The 27,203-nt window shown below is 38.6% G+C and overlaps 1 protein-coding gene across 2 annotated transcripts in view; it reads right to left on the bottom strand.

Moving 5' to 3' along the window:
* The window catches only part of LOC101917436 (macrophage mannose receptor 1-like), a 66,576-nt gene extending 40,912 nt beyond the window's left edge, over positions 1-25,664 (bottom strand). Inside the window, exons 1-7 of one of the 2 annotated variants that reach the window (XM_005228848.4) lie at positions 25,418-25,664; positions 21,153-21,554; positions 19,505-19,678; positions 14,517-14,681; positions 11,243-11,356; positions 8,759-8,905; positions 3,978-4,160 (exon numbers count right to left, since the gene is read on the bottom strand). In XM_005228848.4, coding sequence (XP_005228905.2) covers positions 3,978-4,160; positions 8,759-8,905; positions 11,243-11,356; positions 14,517-14,681; positions 19,505-19,678; positions 21,153-21,554; positions 25,418-25,478 — 1,246 coding nt within the window. In that variant the 5' untranslated portion in view covers positions 25,479-25,664. The remainder of the gene's footprint in view (positions 1-3,977; positions 4,161-8,758; positions 8,906-11,242; positions 11,357-14,516; positions 14,682-19,504; positions 19,679-21,152; positions 21,555-25,417) is intronic. The other variant, XM_027777252.2, reaches the window with a different exon arrangement.
* Between the last annotated feature and the right edge of the window lie 1,539 nt (positions 25,665-27,203).

Raw genomic sequence — 27,203 nt, 5'->3', positions numbered from 1 at the left:
AGGAAATTAAGGCTCCCTGTTTCATAGAGGGCAGACTGTTCCTCATATACTTGCTCATCATCAGGAAAGGACACTTACTGTAGTGGCAATAAAATAAGAGTGTTTAACTTTGTATAAAACAGCCAAAATACTTTCTTTGTTGAATTATGTTGCAACACAACTAGGTTCATTCTTTTTTCCAGCTCAAAACTCTTGTAACAAGACATGAATAAACACCTAAACAAAATGCCACTTCTCCTTTTCCTCCTACCTTTAGTATAGTGAAGAAAGATGTGCCCTCTTTTCTAATGTTCAGACACCCAGTGTTGTCTTTTAGAGCTGACAACCAGAGTACCTGCGAGTTTTCCCATTACACGTGTTCCTATATTGTATTTCATTTCAGAGCAAAATGAAATTAATGTAGTTGTTGGACTTTTTTCAATTTACAGTTAATAGACTTACTGCTGGGTTTTGGCTGGAAGGGAAATGCAGGACTGATCAAAGATGTTACTTTACAGCAGCTGTTTCTTAGAGGTCTAATTTGTCTGTACCCAAAATGCTCCACTATAATGTGTTGCTACTACAATGTTCATACCTAGCTTTGTTGCAGATAAGCTATTTGAATAAGGAGGATTAAAAATTTTGGCATTTATAATCAGTCAAAATTCCATCATCAGCAAAGGGTATTCCTCTCCAGAACTGATTTTATGACTTTGTTCAGCACAATTGGCAATTTTTAGTTATTTTTTAATTATTTATTTGTAGTCTGTTATCCAGCCTACACTAAAGCAGCAGGTGGGGTTTTTTATCCACAGCACTGTGATTCAGATCACACTGGCCAACTACATCCACAGACCTTTCTTTAGATAGCAGTCTTTCCAATCAGAGTATGAACTACTTGGTTGCTAGAACTTACTCATTGGGAGTATTTTTCACAAATGACAGGGAGATTACTTTTTAACAACTTTTACACCATTATGTGTAGAGGAATGAAGGCAGTGGGTTGATTGGCATTGATAACATACAGATGGGGCCTTGCCTCAGAGGCAGTGGGTTGGTTGGCATGGATGATGTGCAGCTGTAGCTCATTCCCACTAAGTGGTTAAATACCTCTGAGGAGTGTGGGAGAGGTGGCTGGATGGAGGAGGAGTGCTGTGGTCTGGCCTCTAGAGGAAAGAGAAAGCGCATGGACAGTAGACTCTGACTGATAGTAAAGCCTTGTTGCAGCCTACCAGTTTGTTTGTGTTGCAACACTTATGACCTTGTGCTTCTACCACCCATTTATAATACTCAGAGGTTTTTTCCTGATCAGTTTGTTATCATAGTTCTGGCTGTCTTCTGTTAATTTTCCTCTAGCACCCTTTATCCAAACTAACCACAGTTAACCTAACAACACAATCACCCATGGAAATTAAAGATGGGATTGTGAACCTATGCAAAAAGACATGAGCTGTAGGAGTAGGTCTCTCACTGGAACTGGAACTTTCTTTTCTGCTGCTGCTGACACTAGCAACAGAAGTGCCTCTGAAAGAGTTAAAAATCATTGCTCCAAGGCAATGCTTTCTGATTAACACATTTCAGATGGAGGTTTTCCTAGACAGCTTCACAAGTTACAACTCTCCTGTGACATTTCTCCCATCTGCTAGTTACAGGAACATGGAGGCCTTCCATTTTGACCAACCAAGCTGCTGCAAAAATCACCTTCCCAGCCTGTCACTTTGAGTCAGCTCTCTCCTTTCTCTTTTCCTCTCTCATCTTTATTATACTCAAGTATAATCAGCCCTCATAGCTCATCCATACTGTCTTTACTATCTCTTCCCCAATAAGAAGGGCTCAGACTCACAGCACATCAGTCTCTATTTTCAAACAGGCACCTTCACCTCATCTTCCAGACTGCTCTTCATGTTCAGAAGTCCTCCAACGTCAGATCTCATTACACCCCTTTAAACTCTTCTCTGCTATCAAAATGGAAACCTGTTCAAATTCCACTGCACATCATGCTTTCGTTCACTCCTTAGCTACTGCCATCCATGCTTTCTAACTTCTTTTTTGTTTAGTTACCTGTTTAAATCTTTCTGTCCATGTTTATTGAGCACCTAGCACAGCAGAGGCCTCATTCATGGCCAAAGCTCCTACTCTGGTGAGCTCACACCATGGTAATATGAACAATAAACAGCATTCTTTAACAAAACGATTACATCAAAGGCAGCTAAATAAGCCATGCAAATCAGAAATTGCCAAGAGCCATTTCTGGCTCTGTGGAGCTTCTTCCTACTTAACATTTTCTCCTCTGAAGAAGAAATGCTGTCACAGAGTTTTGCAATCATCTCGAAAGCTGGGTGACTAAATAACATATATTTTCTTTTCCAGCCACTTGTAAATAAGCTGTTTCCCACTCTCTTAGATGTGCATTCTGGATGTTTGTGCTGTATCACATGCTGGATTTTTGTGTAAACATCCAGAATGCACTTATTTATTCGTGTTCCTCCCTGAAGTTCTCCTTTGTGGGTGATGCCAACAAAAGCTCAGCTACTATGACAATATTCATCTCATTGTACAAATCTCATGATTTGTTTTATCATGGGACTGTGAATTGAAAGACAGACTTTTGTTCTTTCTGTACAGCACATACTGCAGCGGAGTTCTGATGCAGACAAGATTTTCTAGGCACTGCAATACATAGTGTTCTCATCTCAGTGGTGAACAAGGGTAATGTGATACTGTTATAAACTGCCTTAGAAGGCTTCTTTACTTGTTCCAATTTCGCTCCTCTGAAAAAAATGCTTTCAAAATAGTCTGTTGCAGTGAGTGTGCCGTATGTGAGAAGTCTGGTTTCCTTCAGGACTATTGGCCTTTCAGAAACATTTAGTTTTACAAAAACAGTGCAGAGCAGTCAGTTCAGGAAAGGTCTTTGGAGAAGGCATTGAACTGTGAAATCATCTGCTTCCAAGGAGTAAGGTGAATATACACTAACTTCCTTTAGAGCCTAACTTCTTTAAAATGTCCTAATCTTTCATCAAGAGGTCCCACCTTTCTTAATAATCTCCTTTGAAAAAGTAAAAGTTTCATGTTCCTGAAAGAACAACAGATCACTCTTTCAGGAACATGAAAACAAGCACAAGTTGCCATGGAGTTGGCTAGGATACAAAAACAAAGCATATCTGCTTTTTCGTGACTGCCACTGCAAGATTGCTGTTACGCTGCAGCTCAAAGCAGCTTACTGCACTTTCAGTGAAGATTAAACAAACTCACACTACTTGGCACTAATAGCACACACAGCACCAGTTACTGCAAAGAAGCATACACAGGTCTAAACACACTCCTCCCATCAAAAAGCAATAACTGATCCTACATGCAAAATCATGTTCCTGTAAAGCAATAGCAACTCAAAACTGTTTGAGGGTCAGCATGGTTGCATCTACCCTAATGAGCACACAGCACCTGTAACTTAACTTGCCTTGCAACAACTTCAACGTGCACTCAGAAGCCAAACACCTAAGTACCATATTTAATTTAGGGCACATCTGAATCCACATACTGGGACTGACAGCTTCCTTTTTCAGAATAAACACAAGCAGCGTGACTTGAAAAATGACACGGCAGTGCTTATAATAGGACCCAGATCTTCCCAAACTGTCTCTGACCAACAGACTTTGTTTCCCCTCATCTATCTTTGCAGACCAGTAGTAAGAATACTTCCACCTTCTGATAAGGCTGAAAATTGGTTTAATCTGTATAAAAGGAGCTAGAAGTAGACCCTAAGAAATAAGTATTTGGGTTTGATGCAATCCACAACATTGACCATAGCTTTTCTGTGACAGTAGAGGTTGTTTGGTTTTCATGCTCTTTTTCATGCTCTTATTGTGCATTTTCTTCTTTCAAAGATTCTTTAAATTTAAAATTTAAGGCCTTCTGCACCCAGTGATCAGGACAATTAAAACAGTGTCCTCCTTTTATTAACAGGAAATATATATAAGTTATTGCTAAAAAATACTCACGATACCCAAGCTGAGAAATAACAAAGCTGTACTCTTCAACATTATGGATGCTCGCCAGATCCCCATCATCTTTCCTGCAAGATGTTAAGGCATCTTTCCATATTTTGGGGTCCCTGTGAATTATGTAACAGTGACCAGCATACGACATCCATTGATCAGGACATCGAATAGGCACATTAGTCTCTGAAAAGAAAAATTGCAATGAAGAGTTTCAGAATTCTATTCTTAACTAGAGACTGAAAATCACATAAGGAAAGATTTAACAAACAAATTAATTATATGTTTTCTTCATGAAAAACAGCAGATCTGAAAAATATGTACTGGGATAATAATCTACTCGCATGATTAAAAGTTAAAGCCTCCAGATTTTTTTTAAGAACACTACAGTTGCAAACAAGTGCTTCCATCTTTTGAAAAGACAGAATTAAAACTTACCATAAAATACAGTTTTGACTTTTATATGCATATATACATAGTAAAAGGTAAGGTTTGCAGAGCTGTGTTTTATCATTTTTCTACAGTCATGTCAGCATTTCTCTTCCTTCTCCACGCTATATAGCTGTGTATTAAGAACCTGAGCTTATATAACATATTTATGAGGGTAATTTTTTTCCCCAAACCTTAGGCATTTCATGGATTAGCCCCATTTGCTAGACTAGGGAAAAAAAAAAAAAAAAGTAACTGGTTCTACAAGATCACAAGAGAATCTAAATAATTCTGCATTTAGGAATCCTTTTAAAAACCTTCATTGAGAAAATTATACTGTCAAAGTAAATTATTCGTACTTAAAACTTGCTTTTAAAAGTTCAACAGAAAAGCACCAGAGTCCTGCCAACCACCACATTAATGTTTAGCAAACAATTCAGCCTTCAGAGGAGTTCCACCCAAACATATAATGAACAAAATATTGCTGTTGTAGAAACAAATTATGATTCTTGCAGCACTTTATTTATAATCAGTAGATGGGTTTAGGAAGCACCAATATATTGAGTAGAAGAACAAGGACAGCAGGTTTGCGGAAGTTCTGCTGGCAAAATGTCTTGTGTATGTCAGGGAAGGAGAAGCAACATGTTTGTGTGTAACACTGGGGTATATTCCATAGAAATATTTAAGTAGATATCCAAAGTCATGACCAGTCAGGCCCAGGTTGCAAGCACATACCCAGTTTCAACTGGAATATGCTGCTGATTAATTAGTAGATAGTTAGTTCACAACACGGATTGCTAGAACAGATATAAACAGTCCCTGCTGCTCACAGATCTGCCTCAAGAAAGTGCTAGCATGTTCTCACAAGGTTTAAGTACAACTAAACTTTGTCACCCAAGACAAGGTGCTCAGTGCTCAGTCAGAGCCCTGTCAATCCTGCCACAGGAGAGGAAGAAGTGGAACAGAGAGTTGGGAGAACCCCAGAAAAAAGAGACTGAATGTATGTGGTGGTGGTGGGAGAAATAAGAGGGGAAAGAGGTGGCAAATGCTGTTGTAGAGGTTAGTCTGATGCTTCAGACTGCTGCCTAATTTGTCCTATGTCTGGTCTCAGCTCTCAGCATACGCATTTCACAGTGCTTTGCTACAACAGTCAGAAAACTGCTCTAAAAAAAAAAATCTAGCCATATAAGCACCTCCAACAAACTTAGTGCACCCTTCTGGAAACTGTAAACACTGAATAGAACAGACATCGGCAGTTCAGACATGGCTACAAAGTCAGTCACACAGGTATTTATTCCCCAGTGAGACCGTGAGAGCCTCTTTTTCAGACCAAAGGAGACTGTGAGACTATTACTGTCACCACTAAAGCAGCTTGGCAGGGCGGGAGAATCTTTTGCTTGTAAATCCAGTAACACCAGGGAATTTGTTACAGGCCACAAAACAAGAAAAGCAATTGACAATCTAGTTTCTTTGGTGCAAGTCTTACTGAACAACATAGCTGTGGATTTCTCAGTAAGAAAAAGTCTTCAGTTCTTCATTTCCAGTAGTCAGCAAAAATGAACTCTGTGCTTCCTTATTCTCTTTTTTTAAAAAAAATACATGACAACACAAAGCCATGCAACCTATTTTTTCATCCTAATGGAAGAAAGTACTACTCCCTGAACACTGTTTGACTTAAGCAAATGAAGCAATGCAAATGAAAAAAAAAAAAAAACCAAAAAAAACCCACCAACCACCAAATAAGATGTAACAAAGAAAATCACATTAATTTGTAAACAATGTTATCACAAATGTCAGGCCAATGAATTTACTGTGGAATAGATCAAGACAACAAGAAATGAAGTGTGTAAGCACAGAATGGTTATTCCTCACATAGAGAGCAAATACTTTTGTAAACTATAAGCTTGGCTTCCTGAAATCTGAAGATCTCACAGTGATTGACTTGGGTGTCTAAAAGGGTGAAAGCACTAGTTGAAGTTTGTCTGGTGATTAAGGCATACAAATTTCTCTCTCTCATATCCATTCTCTGTGGTCTGATAAGAGAGCTCACACAGCAGTCATGGCAGTGACACTATAAGCATTTATTTCCTCTAATCAAATGCTTTATGAAACATTTGGAAACGATAATTTTAAGATCACCACACCTTGTTGGATTGGAATGAAATCTATTTTGGCAGTCACCTGGTGGAGGTAGACTGCCAGAAAGCCTTTCCCTAGATAATGAACTTTTAAAAAAAAGTAGGTTTTGCAGGTGAAATTAACAGGTTCCTGTCAATCCACTTTGCTGTATTACAGGACAAATGCTGTCAAGCCCTAGGGTTCTACACCACTTGGATGTATACAATTCTGTGGCCCCCTGCTGGAAAAAAAAACTTCTGCTACAAAAAGACTACAGCTATTAGCTTTGTGAAAATCTTCATCTGTAACAAAAATAACAATTCCGTAAAGATTTTTCTCTTTGTTTTGAACACAAGCATAATTATGTTCTGTTGTAAAGTGGTGTTGTGTCCCACAGTTCTCACATACTACCTTGTTAGACTCAATTATAACTTCCAGGGTTACCATTTCAAAGGATTGCCTCTGTCTTTAATGTTAAGTCCACAACTAAGTGGCTGTATGAATTTATGATTAATTTATTTCCTTGCTCAGGAGCCCTAGTCAGGAAAACATCATCTGCCATGAGTTTTCCTTTACATCATTAGAAGCTGAGGGCACTTAACACCTTGAATGATCGCATGCTTATTCCTTTTATGACTTCCTCCTATGGGACATTTTGGAAAATATTTTATGAAGTGAATCACTGCCAATCTCTCATTAATCTGTCACCATGTTTACTCAGCAATTTCTGTACAATTGAAAACTTTTGTCTCATTTCTGTTCTTCCTCCAATTTACTGGCAAACTGGGGGAGGTGGGAATCAAAAGCCTCAAACATAAGAAAGAAATTATGCCACTAAATGCCCCAAAACTAAATTTAAATCTAAATAATAGAGCAGCCAGTATTGAATTGATGGTGTATTTATAGGCAAAAGTATTTAACAACTGATGTATGAAACCTGAAAAGCTGAGGACTAGCCGACTGAACAATCAAAGACAACCTATATAAATTAAAACTATTTGGTTATATATAAATTAAAACTATTTGGTATACAAATACTAACAAAACTCAAAGCATCTCAATTTAGGAAATAATTAAAATATGCAGCTACAGCAACAAATACTCTTTATTTAAATACTGAAGTATTAATTTAATGAATTCAAGTATTAAATATTGATTTTAATATTTAATTATTGAAACACTATCTCATTCTCGTGGTTTTCATCTCTTAGCAATAAAGCAAAACACATTAGGCACGAAGCCACTGTCCTAAGTAGTTTTGACTGGACTGGTTATATATTGGCAAAAGCAGGAAAAACACTTAAAAATATGGTTTTTAAGCCAAATGTCAAACACTTAAGTTTCCAAACCATCTGGTTTGCCAGTAATGCATATTACTAAATGGACATGAAAACCAGTAATGGTTTAGCTTTCTGCTTCTACAACCTCTACAAAATAATGTCAGTGGATTTAGGAGATACCTGTATGTCCTGGAAAGATAAAAAAGCTTGGAAAGAACAGAAAGGAGTAATGAAACAAAGGAATAAGTTACAAGGTTTTCATAGTACACTGAGAGATAGTAAGTAAACAGGTCTAAATAAAGCTATGAAAACTTACTCCTGTTTGTCTTTCCTATGTACATTTGGCAAGTGCCAGAATTACATTTCTTCTGAAAAAGCGTTTGTTTGTATATATATAATTTAAATAATTTCATAAGCAACATACTTTATATATCCATAAATAAATATTTTATATATCAATATATAAATAGAGATAGCTATAAAAATTGTTTAACTCTCTCAAAAGAATTTTTTTAAATCCCTCTAGTCCACTACCAACTTGCACTGGCAAACTTACTCTATTTCATAAGTAGTAAAAATGACAGCAAGAAAAAATAAATTAGTTTCACTAAGTACGTAGGGCTTTAGATAATTACTTTTTTATTTAACATTAGATTATTTCTCTTTTTATTTTATGAACAAAACCTGACAGTTCTGCATGGTTTTGGAAAAGAGAACTCCACGATTTCTGCAATTCAGAACTCCAAGCTACTGAAGAAAGATTACTACACAGGAAGTAGGGAGGCCAGAACAAAAAGGAAGTACATGCTGTTCACTTTTACAGGGAATCTCGGTCAAGGCACACCCTGCAGAGACCTTTGCTTGGTTTTAGCATGTGCAATAACAAATACTTATTGGAATTACATATAAAAAACACTGCTCATTAATAATTTGTTGAGAGTTTATTACCAAACCTACCTGTAGGAATAATGAAAGATTCTAAAGTAGCATTTCCGCGTTTACAAATATAGCCAAGTTTCTGATCACATTCCCGATTCTCCCATTTAGCACCTTTGCCAGGATTTAATGCTGCACAGATTTTTCCAGGTTCTGGAGAAGGGTGTCCTTAAAAATAATAAAAAAAAACACCACCAAAAAAAAAAACCCACCTTCAACATCATGGTTACCCTCCAAATTACTCTGACGTTCTAATCTGTTCCACACTAACTATAAGACATATTAACATATAGACAACAGTCCTTTAGACTGAATGGGGCAGTTGATTCCATTTAAGCAGTATTTTTTCACAGCAACCACAAACTGAGGTATTTATCCAGTTCACAATTTAACAGCCTCTTCAGAGGTCCAAAATCTTGATGAAAGGTATTAAAGTGCACTTATTCATTTTGTTTGGGGTTTTTCCCTTTCTAAACAAAGAACGTCTAAACTCCAGAGCACAATCTTTACGTGTTCAGTAAGCTAGTAAAATTCTGTACTTAATATAACAGTAAAGACAGAAAAGTAGTAAGGAATTATTTTGCTAATACGAACTTCTTATCCACTTGTCTAAACAATACAACAATAGCAGGATATTTCGATTTTTTCAGTTAAGATTAGCATTAGCACTAACAGAAACATCTAGTAGAAAAGCAGAGCCTGTAAAACAGAGCAAATTTATCCAATAAACCACATGAACTTTTCAAGATCTGATCTAATGTGATTAAACTTACTGTGGATTTTCTTTCATTACTGAACACATGCCACTATACTACATAACAAGCAAGTGTCTGTACTGCTCAGCAATAAACACAGCAAACCAATATTTTTTAATGTGCAGGATTGTTCATTGAAAATTTCCTTATATCATTATGATTTCATTACCTTAAATTATAGTTAGCCTTATATTTGCAGTCAGGTTATCTCTTCTTTCCACAGGAGAAAAAAGATATGCTTACCTCAAAAATACAACTTCTAATTGTTTTAATGCACGAAAAAGTTCATCTGTTGGCTGTTGGCTCTCCCAAATGCCTAATCAGCATCATTTTAGTTTAAATGTAGATAACTTAGTTCCCATGTTTTTGCATTATTTATTTAAGGCTAGCAAGATGGAAGAATATGAAGCTTCCACAAATTCTTTTAAAACATACTAGTGGAAGAACAGCCACCTCTTGAACATCCAGTGTAGTGGGAATCAGATAGAGAGAGGTAGGCTGACCAATGTAAAGTCATGAAGGAGACAGCACAAATATAAAATATGTTACATGGACTTAAAAGTATTACCTTTGAATGAAATTATGGAACATAAGGAGTTAAAGATAAATGGAGCCCATTTTGGTTACACCAAAACCCACCCAATTCTTTATACGACAAGACCTGGCAGTTTTAACAACCATGCACAACTCCCCTTAGTACTCTGGCTCCACCTCACAATCAGTTTTCCCCAACTCTTCATTATCTGCAGATCTGCATCAGTGCACTTGGGTGACAGACCTATAAACACCTTCGCGCATCTTGCAGTTCAGCCTATCTGTTTGCCTTGTGTGCTCACTCCATTAGAGAACTATTTATAAAGTAGTTCTGTTCACTCTTCAAAGCGTACCTACTTGAGAAGCTGTTCACCTAAAATGTGCTTTTGGCTTTATCTACACAAGGAAGCCACTGGGTGATAACAATGGAACGTGCATTTAGTTACCGCAGTTTAAATACGTGACATGCTCAATGAAGATAAAAAAGTGTTTACACTGCATAAGTTTAGACATCTACTTCAAATTAGTCTCCAAAGCCTTCCTGAATAGCCAGTGCAAGGGAACAAGGGTCCTGCAAAAAGACACCTTAACACAGGTACTCTGAGTAGTAAACCAGAAAAGTACCTCTTCTTCACTGTGTACATGGATGGCATAGACTAGCTTTTTAATAACTGCACCAGAGTTCACAGAACTGCAGGTATGAAGCTGCTGGGCTCGCTTCAAAGTAAACTAGCCTAACATGTTCAATTTGTGTTACTGCCAAGGGTCAGTTAATCCCAAATGAAAAAGAAAATTTAATCTTTAAGCAAATAACTAAAACAAATTGGAAAGGAATTAAAAAAACCCAAAACCTACAAAGAAAAAAAAAACCACCAGACTGACCAGTCTAATCTCAAAAATGAAGACACATATAGCATCAGATTTATTCTGTATTCATACAGAAATAAACTAAGAAGATATACAAATGAAGCGTAAATAGATGACTCTTTCCTCTGGATTTTGAGGCTGCCATTTACATTATGAATAATAAATCAAGTCCAGTGTGTATCCCTAGCACAAATGGCGTTAACTCACAGTGTTTATAGCCACAGTCAGAATCTTTCAACATCAAAACAAGCTCAATAATTGCAGGAGAATAGAGTACTAGAAAATAAATATGTTACACAGTGACCAAATTTTTACCTTTTAAACTGAGCAGCAACATATGTAACCTTACCTGGAACCCAATTTAAGTATCGAAAAGGAGCACCACCAACCCATTGCCATCCACTGTTGAAATTCAAACTGTTAAGACCAAACCAGAGAGCAGAACTCAGTCTGCTAGTCAAACCTAAGTAAGAGACAAAGAGAGATACTGGATGTGCACAGCAAGAGCAAACACTTTCTCAAAACTTGAGAACTGAATTCTAGCTAAACTGTCTGCTTCTCATTTTTTAGAAGTTTTAACAACTTTTAATCTTTCAGTTAAGGTGGGTACACTAAACCTGCAAAACATGTCATCTCACATGTATCACTTTAGTTTTGGAGTTCCACATTCTTAGGTGTGGAAAATTTTATTACAATAGAAAACAAAATGACACTTCTGCATGCTCTTTGTAAACCAATGATCATAAATACGAAACAAATCACCTTTTTCCAGAACTATAAAATATTAAATTGATAAAGTTACACAAAAGGTCACAAAACTGAAAATCAGTTTTCTAAAGTGAAACATGAATAGTTTCCTGTTGTATATTTTCTTTTCCAATAAAATTAACAAGTTTCAAATTTACAAAATATTGTAAAGTTAAAAAAAGTTTGCATTTTATCAAACTATATTAATTTGTGATCATTCCAATCATTGTCTTATTAACAGTACATACTGTATATTTTTCAGACTCATTTCACTTCTTTAGCCAATGATATGTCAGGCTTCCAAAATCAGTTCCAACTTACAGCTTTAGTTCTGAAAACCACCTGGAAATATCATACTTATATAAGGTCCTTCTGAACTCTCTAGCATTATTTATAGTCATTATTAACCAATTGTCTATCTCTGCCTCTTGTGTAAGACTTGGAGGCCCAGCTGGATGATGGCTGATATTTTTATTTAAATGTGTTTCTACATAGCTCACAGGAAATCATTGCGCAATATATATATTACTGATTTCTGCTTCTACCAATGCCATCATGCAAATATGTAATTTTGCTCTATGTATTTTAGTTGTCTTTGACACCATGACTATGGGCAACACTTGAAGCATGGCAAGGTTAGAAGGTGGGGTAGTTAAGCACTGGAAAGGACTGGAATGTCATACCAGAGCCTGATTTGGCACCAACACATTAATGTGTTCCAGTACTTCCTCTCTACAAACAAGTTGCGGTTAAGACAATCAAGAGCTGAGCATGGCAGGAAATCCTGGTACTGCCAGGGCAGCTGTAGAATAAAAGTCTGATTTTTACATACATTTGGCACCCATATCCACTAGTTTGCAATTAAAACACACCTACTAATAATTCATTCCTATATGTTAGTGCCAGATTGCTCCCTTGAGCATCAATTTCAACAATATTTTTCATCACGCTCAGTAAAAAAAAATAAAAAAAGACCCATGTTTTGCCCAAATCCTAAAATTGAAAACAAAAGTTTAGACAGAACAGACTGTTCATAGCATTAAAAACAGCTTTCTCATTCCCCTAAATTGGAGAAATATGGATTTGACAGATAAGGACAGATAAGGAATATGCTGGATATTTCCATGCAAAGAGTTACAGTCAACAGCTCAATGTCCAAATGGAAACCAATAAGAAGTGGCGTCCCTCTAGGGTCTGTATGAGGACTAATACCATATAATATCTTCACCAATGACACAGACAGTGGGACCAAGTGCCCCCTCAGCACATTTGCAGATGACGTCAAACTGAGTGGTGCAGTTGATTCGCTTGAGGGAAGGGGCAGCACCCAGAGAGTCTTTGACAGGCTCGAGGAGTGGGCCCATGTGAACATCATGAAGTTCAACAAGGCCAAGTACAAGGTCCTGCACCTGGGTCGGGGCAGTCCTCAATATCAATACGGACTGGGAATAAAGGGATTGAGATTAGCCCTTTGGAGAAGGATGTGGGGATACTGGTGGATGAAAAGCTGAACATGAGCCAATAATGTGCACTTGCAGCCCAGAAAGCAAGTTGTATCTGGCACTGCATCAAAAGAAGTGTGATCGGCAGACTGAGGGAGGGGATTCTGCCTGTCTGCTCTGCTCTAGTGACTCCCACCTGGAGTACTGCATCCAGTTCTTAGGTCCCTAGTAAAAAACAGACATGGACCTGTTAGAACAGGTCCAGAGGAGGGCACGAAAATTCATCAGAGGGCTGGAACATCCCTCCTGTGAAGAGCAGCCGAAAGAGTTGGGGGGTTTCAGCCTGGAGAAGAGAAGGCTCTAAGGAGACCTTATCACAGCCTTTCAATATATAAGGAGGGCTTATAAGAAAGATGGAGAGAGAGTTTTTAATAGCGCCTGTAGTGACAGGACAAGGGGCAACAGTTTCACAATGAAGGAGGATAGATTTAGCTTAGATGTTAGGAAGACATTTTTTACTGTGAGGGTGGTAAGACACTGGAACAGGTTGCCCAGAGAAGCTGTGAAATCTCCATCATTGGAAGTGTTTAAAGTCAGGTTGGATGGGGCTTTGAGCCTGATCTAGTGCACAATGTCCCTGCCCATGTCAGAGAGGGTAGACTAGCTTATCTTTAAGGTCACTTCAAACTCAAACCATTCTCTAATTCTCTGATTCTATGAACTTACATATTACAACATATAGCTTATGGCATAGAATAGTTTATCTTCCAACTGATGTGACATATTCAAAACATTTTCTGATCTATTTAATAGATGAATTAGTGAACTATTTCTTGTGTGTACACAGGCTAAAAAGGTAATAAAAAGGAGACTGCCTCATTGTGGAATGTAAATATATTCAAGTACAAATTCAGGAGAGAATTTTCTCAGAGAAGTTTGGAAATTACTTCGAAAATCATTAAAGGAGATGGAAAATAAACCAATCTATTTGCAAGTCCTTTTGTTTATTAGTTCTTTTTTTTTTCTTTTCATATTTTAGCACATACTGATGATACAACAGCTTTAATGAGATAGGCCAAAAATGATGACTAGTACACACAATAAGTAGAGCACAAAAAGGATGCAATCATCATATCTGTTTATTTGGTTTACAAACCATTTTGCATTTTCCTGCATTTCAACATTCATTCTTTATTGCTTGCATTACTTAATTGCTGTATTTTTTAGTGACTGTAACTTTCTGACAATATTTAATCAGGATAAAATAGCCATTACCTGTCTGATTTTTCCAGCTGAATCATTCAAGATAACAATTTAAATCTACTAATTACCAGAACTGAACAAATAACTGTTTTTAAGATGGACATGCTGTAGAAGTGTCTCTGTTACAATAATGCACTTTTGTAAAAAATCTGATGGATAATATTACTTTACCTGTCAGGTATGTTTGTTCATGCAACTCTGTGATGCTTAATAACTCCGCCTTCTGTTGTTGACAGCTTTTTCTTGCCTGGTGCCATTTCAGAGCTGCCTCAGAGTTTATCTGGTACTGAACATTTGTTAAAGGATCTGTATTCCACAATAAGTCAATATTATTAACTGTAGGGAGAAAAAGAAATGTGTAACTGATCATGAAGGTGGAGCCAGATAAAATATAGAATAGATTGCACAGCAAAAGTACACAAAACCTAAACACTTATATAAACAACTGGTTTGAAAGGAGTCCTGAGGCTCTCTAATATGTTGGTAAATCCAGGGCAAAGTTAAACCATGACAGCCATGTTGGACAGTACACAGATAATGAAACAAGGTCATCATTTTCTCTGGTATAACAAAGCTGCTGTTTAAGGTGGAAGATGAGTTGCTAAAGTCATGCTAAAAGAGTTGATTTGTCAGTGTGGAGAAAAAAAGACTAAAAACTTCCAGACTCATGGTAGCTAAGGTGTGTATCAAGCTGATCCTTCTTCTGAGATAAGAAACACCATTTTTTTTTACTAAATTTGGGTATCATGTAAGGTGGTTATGGATTTTCTTAATGTGATAGAGGTAATCAGACCCAAAGACTGAACACAAAACTTACATTATCAGCATCTATCTCACACTTTCCTGCAATTCCTGATTCATCTTGTACATGTACCTGACACCCTCATGCCTTCCTCTCTGCCACATGACCTGTGATCTCCTTGAATACTTGAACTTTGCACATTGAGGCAATGCCAGACTGGTGAAAATGTCATCCAGGCCTAACATTGCAAGTGGCCCCAGAAAGTACCACACTTCTTACACTGCTGCAGTCTGTGCTGGCTCATCTCACTGGAATCTCCACAACAAGCAACAGAAAACAGTGTGATTTTGCTTTGCCAAAAATGGAACTTATAGGAGGCCCCAACACTCAGCTAAATGTCACATGAAGAGATTAAAGTTGCATGACAAAAGCAGAATATAGCAGAGGTCACTGTATGTCTGCTGACAATGGGAAAACAACTGAAATTCCTGCAGCCTGTATCAGTTTCTCAAGTTGCAAGCTGTGAAAAATTTGAGAGAAAGAGGTCTTTTCCTTTTCCGAATCAGAAAGCTCAGAAAACTTAAGTGTGCAAGTAAGAGGAAAATGGTACAATAAACAAAGCCCAAGACAAAGAATGATACATGTTAAATGTTAACAGGTCAGTAGCCAGTTACACTTTTTCCCGTATTAAGTCTGACAGTATATAGATAACATGAAGGTTTTCTTTTCAAATTATCCTTATAAGAAAAAGAAAACAGCTAACCTAGTGTAATAATGACATTTGACTAAAAATGAGAACTTTCATCCCATTGTCATTATCCATGAACTGATTTCTGTCCAAAATACTTTATGACTATCAGAAGGCAAAAATTCTTCACTACGCTATGTTCCACAGGACCATAAATTCCTATGCACAAGCACAAGCCTGGGATAAAACGGAGATTGCAAAAATAGTAAGATCTATAATTCAGTAAAGAAAACTGGCTCTGAATTGATAGAAAGGGTTTTATAAATCTTGTACAATTACTAGAGGAAGAGGCAAACAAGTCTCAGGCATTCATCCAACCTTCCACATCACTCCCCCAGTCTTATAATTTATAGCTGACTTGCATATAGTGCTCTCCTGTAGAACTTTGGTCTTTCATAAAAATAAAGTTCATTTCTGAACCTTGGAAAATTTGTTTTTAAGGTATTGGAGTTCTATGAGATCAAATGTCTTCACAGAGCAAGATACTGGAAATTCTATATGCTATTGTTTAAAGCTTAGTATGCCCAGAGAAACCAGAAGATTAATCACTTTTCTGGATAATATATTTTAGCATCTAAAGTAATGTTAAACCACACCTGTCCTTAGTACATAACTAGAAAAAGAATAAAAAAGCTGAACTTTATCCCTACACAGACAAAATCAGCATGCATTTTTTTGTATACACTGAAATTAGTGAGAACTAGTTATTTCCAACACAATCACTACTGAAATCACAGAAGTACAATATGGTAAGTCAGAAGATTTCAGTCATATCTTTGAAGGTTCTCAGTTTTAAAGCAAAGCAAAGCAGACCAAAAATGAACTGAATTTCAAGTATAGCCCTTGAAAGACAAGTTCAAACTTACAGGAAAGACATAAAAGTCCTGACCAATGCAGACATTTATGACATTTACAATTCAAAACATGTCAACATGATTATCATATCAAAATATAGTATTTCTCCTGAATTAGGAAATGGAAGAATCTTGAGAGATTCTAATTTCAAAACTGCAAGCTGAAGTCTGGACCTTTACTAGCAGTAACAATAAAGTGTTCTTGTTCGTTTAGTTATCCATCGAAAGCAAGCTGGAGTCTCAGTCCAATACCCTTGGAAACTGCATGAATAGAATCATGGCAAACAAGAACTGAATATAAATCTTGTTAGACAGTCTATAAAGTAACTGCCATCACTTCCTCTCTAAGCATACAGTAGAGAAGGAATCTCATAATAAAGACATTACAGTTTCTGTGAATTTATATATATATACTATATATAGTATATAAAGATATTATGCTATCAATAGTAAAAAAAGTCTAAATTATACTAAACTTTCTTCGCATGCTTATCTTCACTTAAATATCTTTTCCTAAAGTGCTCACCTCTTTCTTTTTCCTAGATAAATTTGTGAGAGCCAAAGTCAGGTTATGAGGTCCAGATAAATCAGAAGTAACAACACAGTTAACCTCATATAACTTAGTTGACCAATTCACTAGGCATTTTGAACCAGACAACAAACCACAACAAAAAAACACCTTCAAAACATCTTGAAACACCAGCATGGGGGAAAAGCCTGTCACAAAAATTAAATTCAGTATTTGTGAATGAATACAAGGATGTAGATTTGCCCAATAATTAACATACCAGACTAAGACTATTTAATTATTTCCTTATTCTCTGCACTTCTTGTTTCCTTCATAGTCAGTGGCAAGTTTTATGCATCACTTATAAGGCTTTCTAACTCTTCACAGAAATTCTAGCTCTTTCATCTGTCAAGGAAGGGGCCTCAATGGACTGTTGCCCACTTGGATACAGCTATAGGCACACCTCACGACACACTATCCTGACAGTCTTAGGCTGTGCAACCTATTTTCTTCCCCAACACCTACTTCTATATTGCAGTGCAGTATACAGCTCAAAAACATACAGTGTAACCTGTAAAGAACCAGTACTTCCTAGGCTACTAAAAATTGTCTGATGTAGCAATGCTTCTCAGTTTCTTCCTGTGGGATTTAAGTTTCTACTGTCACTGTATCAGCATCTCTTTTTAAAGCATCAAATAAAGAGTCATACAATTATATTATCTCCACTGGTCAAATTTCTACACCTCTATTGAGTGTAACAACTGTTATAAGTATAGTCTTATGCCCTTTTGGGGAATTTTTGAGCTGGTTTTGCTCACAATGAAAAAAAGCGGCTGGTCCAATTATAATTTTACTGCATGTCCAGGCCCCAGTATGAATGAACATTGTAATAGTCTGCATCACATATTTTTGTATTGGCACCTTTTCTCCCCAGACAGTTTAAGAAACAACAAACACTTTAATGTTATTAAATTAAATTTAACATACAGACTTAAACACTCTGTCTTTAAAGGTGCTGTTGGAGTTCATTAACTTATTACTCTCTCATGCAGTGCGTTCCTCTTTCATAGGGCTGACTAAAACTTCTGCTACCACAACCTCTCATTAAAATATATGACCAAAACTCAAATATTTTATAGCCAGTATTGAAGAATCAAGAAGGAAATATGCAGGCAGTCAGCATAAAGCAGCTTTTTCCAAAAACAATCACAGCCATCTGAATGGATTTCCTTGAATTATGCCAAAGAATTAAACAAAATTTTAACGATGCCTCCTATTTGCTATATTTAAAAGAATGCCAGACAGGTAGCATTCTTAAGTTGATCTTGCATGTGCTGTATAAATGGGATTGATATTCCCAACATGTTTTTAATATCTTGAAAATAGTACTGGCATAGAAGAAGAAAACATGCAAATTTTATTTGTCTGAAATAATGAATGCAACATCCATGGAAATCAGGCAAGGGCACTAATACTTCATCACCAAACCAGTTAAGATCAACCCAAACTGTTTTATTCACATCAAAGGAAAGACATATTTTTCTCCTTAGCTCTGATTGCGGTCAAAACACAATAATAAAGAAGGGAGGGAGAAGTGCTACCTCTCTCAGTATGACAGAAGCAGCTTGCAGACAAAATGCTTAGTACATATTTTACAGAAGTTCAGAAAAACTTTATCCAAATATAAAAGAATTCAAATACATACAGGCATATTACTCCAATTTAAGTATTTAATATCAACATTTCTAAATAAAGTTTGTATATTCATAATACTAGAGTTGAAACTATGCTCAAACCAGGGAATGTAAAATACAAATACTTCTCATTGATTTTAAATACAGAACTACAATGCAGCATACAGATTTGGGAAATACTGGGATTTTGTAAAAAGTTCATGTAAGTTCCTTCATGTTTAAAAGGCAACTCATTCTACAAAGTAGTCTTAATTTTCAGTTAAGCTGTATTTTATCTTCCAATTCTGCTGCACAAATTTCTGCACAACCTTTTGCATATGCTAATGTAGCATCTTTAAATGTAATTAACTTGCTGTTTAAGTAAATGGAGTAATTACAGATTTCAGCATGTGATTAACACACTTGCACCCAGATGTAGCAGGCCAATTTTTTTTTTTATGCTGAGCCCTATATTTGCACATTTAAGCAGTTCCTAAAAGGATAGCAGACTGAATGGAGACAGAAAAATGCACCATTTCAAACTGTATTTTGTAGAGTAAAGCACATGACAAGGATACCAATATTTCCAGGCAGCTGAATAACAGCACAGCAGTCATGAACATACAAAACTTACATTTCAATGGGCAAAATCCATATATCTTGTCAACATCAAAGTCTGAAGTGGTTCCACACCAGAACCAGCCATCTGATCTGCCAGCATCTGTGCAGTCAGCATACCATTTATCACCAAACTTAAAAGGGAATACACAAGGTGCTCCATTGGCATTTCCTTTCACTGTGTAGGTATCTAAGGAAACATAATAATTTAAAAATTACTAAGCAATAATAAGCACAGGATATATATCAGTTCAACTTTATGTTCATGTGATAGCATATTATAGAAAACAGAGCTCCTTAGCTTAGTATAAAAACTGTACTAGAAATGGAACATTGATAATTTTTGCTATCTATGTCTAAGCTAATACCCATGTCCACAATGACAGGAATTTTTATTGCTTAAGGAGACCACTGACCAGAACTGACTGAGCCAAAAGAAGTACATCCCATCCTAAATTTTACATGCACAACAATCAAAAGTGTAAAATCTACACAGTTAAGCAATTTTCTTTTTAAGCACAAACAACCGCTGATTATTCTGACAGTAACCCACTCGATAGCTGACCATTTTAGACAGGGAAGAGCGTGTTCATACAAACTTGCTACCACAGAGTGACTGCAATATGCTACGCCCAAACAAAATTTCCATTGGCATCTAAACATAATTTTTGTTTCATCAGAAACCTGACTCAATGAAACTTCTCAAAGTAACAAAAGCAGTCTTCTGTGCGTGCACATACAATGTACATGCATTGATGGAAGGACATACAGAGGAGCACTACTTGACAGAGACTGCTAGAGAGGTGACATACTGAGGTCGCTGTCATGGACCTTATAGAAAATGAAGGAGGAAGGAATGGCAGACCATCACTCCACCTCCCCCCTGCCTCCTTTCACATAATTTCCTTTGCTAGGGCTCTTTTATTCTGGCTTTAGACCAATGACTAGTACTGTAATCAGCCATTGCGTAAACCACAGAGAATGCATCCGTACCTCCCTCTGTGACCACTTCTGTTTATCAAAGAATACTAAATTGGAACCCAAATGTGTTCCCAGATAATTATCATAAATATATGCATATATGTACATATGTATGTATCATAGATAACTTTTTCAAAATTAAATATTTAAAGTATCTTATTTATCTAACACTTCAGCGCTAACTCTGAGGCTCACTTCAAACACCTAGAAAGGCACTTCCAATGTACTACAGCTGAATATATCAAGAGTTAACGAAATCCTTAGAAAATAATAAATATTTGCTCCCTAAGAAAAAAAACCAAAAACAACATTATCAACAGACAGATCATGTAAGTGTAAGTACACTTACACTACGTCTTTCTGTACACATGTATATATTAACAGCTATCATTAACAGTTGTGTAATAGTTATACACATGTTCTGAATAACTGCAGATGTTTTTCCCCTCTCCAAATGAATAGCCACCAGGCATCATCTATCAGAACTTTGACAACTTTGACAAAAAAGCAAAATGAACCCATCAAAAAACATAAAACACAACTCAAGTATTACTGATTTCACCAGACATCACACTCACTGATCATTAATGAGATGAAGGAAATTCTCCTATACTTCTAAATATTTTAATTAGATACACATAGAAATTAGTTTGAAATACAGAAATTAATTTGCAGAACTTTACCTTCATAGCCTCGAGAACACAGATCGTCTGTGGTTCCGTAGACTTTCCACCTACTCCACAAACCAGATCCCTTGTACAGCATAATATTCCTTTCCTGTCTGTTTCCATAGTTGAAAAACAAATCTTCCCCTTGGATTGCAAAGAGAGTCTCATTTCTGCATTCCCATCGCTGAAGTTCACTAGCCTTGTCACAAGGATACAGCGTGATCGGAACCCAGTCTTTCTTCGAAGGCACTCCCAAGCACAATTTCAATGATACGCTCATAAGCTGGTGATCTGAGACCCACCTGAATTTTTGTGACTCATTTTCTTGAACGCAAGGAGCAGTAGTCACTGAATTAGAACTTTGAGCCAGTACACAGCGCTTGTGATCTTCATTGTATATTAAGAAAATGCTAGTATCTGTAAGATAAAAAACAGTGGAATCATTTGAAGTAGCTTACCTACTATCTAAATGAAATATACATCTGGATACTACTTTTGGGGTAAAAATCTCATCATCTGTTCAGGAAAAGAAGGTACAGTACTCCTACGGCCTACACCTGTCAAAGTGACTGTAGAATGCAGCTAGTTTAGATGTGAGGACATTTCAACTGTTTTGAGTCAGTGAAAGCATCCACCCTCAAAAGTGCAAGGCAGCAGAGATGCAGACCTCATGTCTCCTATAACTTTAAAGCATTGGTTAAACTGAAGAGGATAAACACATAGTATTTTTCCAAGCTGCACCCATGGGAGTTACTGAAACAAGGGAGCCACTGCACACTGCAAATCCTGACAGTGAACACTCCAGGAGCACTGGCTCCTTGATCCTGGCTCCCAGGCACGAGGAGATGACAACAGTCACTCAGTTCTTCAGGCTCCATTTCCCCATAGTGGGGGTTCTGTTTCCATAAGCTCTGCTAAAATCCTTAGAGTCTTAACTGAGAGGAACTAAGCTTTATACACAAGCTACTTGTAGGGCTAGAACAGCATATTTGTTTTTCGCTCAACTGCAGTCATCAGTGATTTCTTCCTCCTTTCTTACATTCCTCCATTATGAATGAAATGCTGACAGCAGTGGGATTTGCCGTCATCGGGCATGCCTCTTAAGGACTTACAAAAATCTTTGAGGCTCTCCACAGCTCCCAAAGTTATCTCCCCCTCTTAGCAAATAGTGCTTCTCAGCATGCATTTTCACGTATTGAAAGTTTATTTCAAAATTGTAACCACTAGAAAAGTATTTAACATGTCCTACACCTTGATGTGCTATGGACTGCAACATTTCTGAGCTGGTGCTGCAGAAAGACTGAGAATTTCTCTTTTCAGGTCCCCTTCAGATACATATTAGCATGGAAACTAAATAGTTCTCTCTGGTACTAGATCACAGAACGTAATAGGATGCACAAGGTCTTAAAACTATATTTTTACTAGGCTATAAGCTAGAAAAGAGAAATACTAATTTATGTGAATCTGGGGATTGAAGCTAATTAAAACATTATTTATTTTAGTGTATGATTACCAAATTAAACAAATTCTATTATGAAGAAATATTTAAGGAGAAAAACAGGTTAAACACAGAAAACTTTCCCTTCTCTGCTGAGGCTCCAGTGTGGAAATGGTCATACTTTACTGCAGAAGAACAACCTGGGAACAAATTACCACTCTCTCGCAGAAAGAGCTGACCTATACTTATCTCATCCATGGTTCAGTTTCCTTCTCCTGTCCTTTGACTTCCAATTCACTGGGAAGTAGCCTAAAACTGATGAGCACTGGAGACAGAAATTGTTGCCTTTTGCCAATCTGTTTTACTTACAGACAATACAAGGAAATGTATAATTATCACTGCTGGTGATAGCTTTTTTAATTCTGCTTTTCTACTAGCATTTAGCACAATGTTATTGCAAACTGATATATGCAATGCTTGCAACTCTCCCTTTCCTGAAAACTTATTCAAAGTTTCTGGTTAAAAGAGATGTCAGACATTTATTTTCACATGTGTCGAAAACACTGCCTGATCTTTCAAAGTGCTAAAACTGCATTTGTGGCCTAAAATAACATTCCTTATTTTATGCAGCTTATGGTATTAAAGAGAGGATGCTATGTAAATGAAAACAGTACCCCAAAGTCAAAAGCCTGGATTGCTGCACGCTGCACCCAGTCTGAAAGGGTGCAGTTTTGGCTTCAGAAATAAGGCTAGAAATCTAAACAAAGAGGTTTGCCGGGGGGGGGGGGGGGGCGCGGGTGTTGGGGGAGGGAGGGTAAAAAAAAAAAAAAAGTCAAATCTCTGGCCCTCTGCTATTCTGACTGTCCCTTTACAAAGTGTTAGCAGTGTGTAAATGCAACACAGCTGCTTATACAAGAGCCCCAGTGCATGCAGGGCTCTGACAAGGAATACTATATAGGTAAGCAGCTAAAGGGCCAACACAGCCAAGCAGGTATTGAAAATAAGCTGGCACCAAAACAGGACAAAAGAGGAGGTAGCAGGATGCAGGAGCAACTGTGGCTGAGACTGTAGTTGCAGGATTTCCTTCCCCTCAGGGTTGCTCCTGTTTCATCCACGACCATGCAGCAGACTCATAGCATGTTCCTGTATTGCTCTAGTTTACAGCTTTATTTCTGTGTTTGTTCTCCCTACTTGGACACCAAAGAGGAGTCCCATACAACACTTCCCATGTGAGTTATTAGATAGCCTAGAAGAATATGAAACGAGTCAGGTATTTGTGCAATACTTTCTATGCCCTGCCATCTGTAAACACTTGATACCGCTCCTGTGAACACGATGTACCTGTAAAATGGGCTGAGCAGAATTACTCCTGTCACCATTAACTGTGTTCCACTATTCTGTAGCAACATTTGTTATATAGCTCCCATAACAGGATGCCATTCTTCATTATAGATGAGCTGTAGGTGGTACACTTAAAGGTCCACCACAGCATGATCATGAGTACCGCAGTCTTGGTACTTTGAATTACACCAATTTCTAACAGAGTATCTGTATGTTGAAACTTAATCCTGAAAGGAGGTTCTTTAAAAGGCATAGGAACACGCCAAGCACAGAAACCAACTTTACCATTATAACCCATTATGGGGGGATCTAGCATCTTTTCCACAAATGTCCCAAGGAGATCCTAACGGAATTTTTCTCAGAGGCTTTCATTTTTCTTCGCCTACCACACTGTGACTATTTGCCTATCTCTGGCCCCAATTATAATCCAAAGAATTGTGCCAAGTACTGTAAAATCTCACTGACCAAGTATCTTTCCACAACAGATATTTCCAGCATGCCAAGGTAGCTTCATTTCTGCAGCATTTGCAAACTAATCATAGATTATGCAAGTGTAAATCAAGAAGTAACTCGTGAGGCACTAGCAGTGTTAAAGCAGTGATGGAGAGCACCAGAAGAGCACACCAAAAGCCAGGGCAGGTAGGGGGGAGTAATGAGGCAGCCATCAGGTAGGATGACTGTCTTCTCCACACAGACTCGTCTTACCAGATGGCCTGCAATGATTGCTGCTAATTACACAAAGCAAGAAGGGTTACAAGGTAGTGTCACGAAGTTTTGCTTCAGTAGACCTCAAACTGGAAGAGTGGAGGATGCTGAGAAGCTTTCAGGAAGGACAGATGCAAAACTTTCACTGCAGAATAGCTGTGTGATGCAAATCACAGTAATTCTAAGAGTAAGCAGGTGCAAGCCCCAGATTTCACTAAGAAACACAGCTTTCATCTGTTTTCATAATTCTAATCTGTATCAACACCTCAGCTACCTTAACACACACACACCCCCCATGAAAGCCATCTGCCGGGAGCAGGTCCCCAGGCCCGTTAAAGACCAGAGGACTGGAGGAAAGGCAGAGCCCCAACACCAGGCCCTTCCACAAACCTCGGTGGTGAGAAGGTACCTGAGGGAAAGCTGAATGATGGTGTTCAATTGATCAGGGACTGAGCCCCCAGAGCGGTGGGGGAAACTGAGGCACTGCCAGTGGCAGCCCTCTTGGTGCCCACACCACCAGGGGCACCCAAAAGGCCCCCTCATGCACCGGGCAGCTTCATGCACCGGCACCTCGGGGTGCAGGCAAGGAGCGGGAGGCAGCTGGGGTGGGCAGCTGCCTGCCCCGCCGCATCGCGGCTCCCCTCAGGCAGCACCTAGGGGGTTAAAATGGCCGTGGTCTTCACCTGTGTGGGTGTTCCCTTCCCTCAAGCCCCAGGTCAGGCTGGGCTCGGTGTCCGCCGCGACCCCACTCTTTTCTCGGCACATCTCTTCCTGCACAGCCCCTGGGGGCACTTACCCAGCAGCGCACAAACCGGGGGGAGAAGTGCGAGGCGAAGCAGGAGCAGGGCGGGAGCCATCGCCGCGCCTCCGCCGGTGGCGCCCCGCCGCTGAGAGGAGCGGGCTTCCCGCGGGCAGGTCCTCCGCACTTGTGAAGGGCTGGTGGATCAGGGGAAAGCGCTGGACTCGAAATGATAAGGAAATATCCTGTCACATGGGGCGTTTTGAAATAACAGGAATTCGCTGTTCAAACTTTGCTTTCCTAAGCTGATTTTTTTTTTTTCCTCCCCCCCCACCAGCGAAGGGAAGAGCCTTCTTCCAGGCACACGCAGGTGATAAAGTGGTGATAACTGAGAGGAGGGCTGTTGGTTGGTTTTTTTCCTTGTCGTTGTGGTAGTTCTTTTTTTTTTTTTTTTTTTATCCCCTCCGCGGCCCCGTCAGCTTGCACGTGGATCAGTGGTTTGTTTTCTGAGAAAATCAGCCAAACCCGCGCCGGGGGAGCGGGACATCCCCCTCCTTTCTTTCCGAGGTGACCTCAAACAAAACCTCGCCGGAACGACCGGGTTTCTCCCGAGAGCGGGGACTGCAGAAGTGGCAGAGACCCGGTTTTGCGAAGCCGGGGTTTGGGCTGCGCCCCCTCCCCGTGGCCCATCCCTGCTCCCCCGCGGGCCAGCAGGTTGCTCCCAGGGCTCGGGGGCCGCAAGGAAGAGCCGGGAGGGACGCAGGGGCTGGGGAACTCTGAGGCATTTTCAGAGAGCCAATAAATGAAATTCGACAGATTTGTTTGTCGTTCTGACTGGGGTGGCTGTGTTTGCTGTTAACAGAATTTGAATCTTGCTCGGGAACGAGAATGTGGGGAAAACAGAACTTTGCCGCTAGCTGGGTTTTCACAGGCTGAAGCACCTACATGCAATGCAACAATCTTTCTGAAAAGGTGCCTTTACTGTACCATCCGCCTTGGGGGTTTTATGGCTTCTTGCTGTGCTGGGTAGGAGGGCCACTTCTGGTATCCCTGTGCCTTTTTTATTTTATTTTATTTTTTTTCGGGGGGAGCAGCATGTTATTCCTTGGAGGCTGTTATCAATGTACTGTCTGAAGGGTCCCAAATGGATTGCAATCAGCAATCTACTGCTGTTTTACCTACAGAGGCTCTTGTATCATATGGGACTTACTGAGCACTGTGATACACCATAGATGAATTTGCGAAGCATGAAACCTGCCGTGTGTATGAAGCGTGTTGTACAGCAGCTCTCCTTGTACTGTCATTCTCTCAGAAATTTCTGGTAAGCATTGCAAATCTTCAAAAGCCTCCTTGCTGGAAGTTCTGGGTGGAAAAGTAGAGCACATCCAGGGAAACACTAATGTGAGCTTAGTATGGAAGGAGACAGGGCAAGGTCAGAAGGTACTTTGACAATATTATTAGAGGAGAAGAAACAGTGAAGTCCAAGCTCATTTGGAGTCAATGATGAAACTCCCATTAACATCAGAAGGGATTCCAGTCAGGCGCTTTAGCAGTGCTGGACCCTCCTGTGGACTACGTGCAGGGAGTGAAGAGGAAGTGCTCCACAATATCTCCTGACATCTGTGGACCCGTTGAAAGGTCAGGAACAGCCTGGCCCAGGGACAGGAGGTGGGAAGTATTTCAGCCATAATCAGCAATGTTCTGTGTTGTTATGTTGATGAATTCACATCTGGGAAATTTAATCTGTTGCTGCAGTATATGACAGATATTTATTATTTGCTAACTACTTGCAACGTCCTTTATGCTGAACAACTAAAAGATCCGAATGCTTGCTCTGAGATTA

Source organism: Falco peregrinus, chromosome 5, assembly GCF_023634155.1.
Source record: "Falco peregrinus isolate bFalPer1 chromosome 5, bFalPer1.pri, whole genome shotgun sequence".
Lineage (NCBI taxonomy): Eukaryota > Metazoa > Chordata > Aves > Falconiformes > Falconidae > Falco > Falco peregrinus.
The sequence above is the reverse complement of the archived record's forward strand: the minus strand, read 5'-3'. Positions and strand labels throughout refer to the sequence as shown.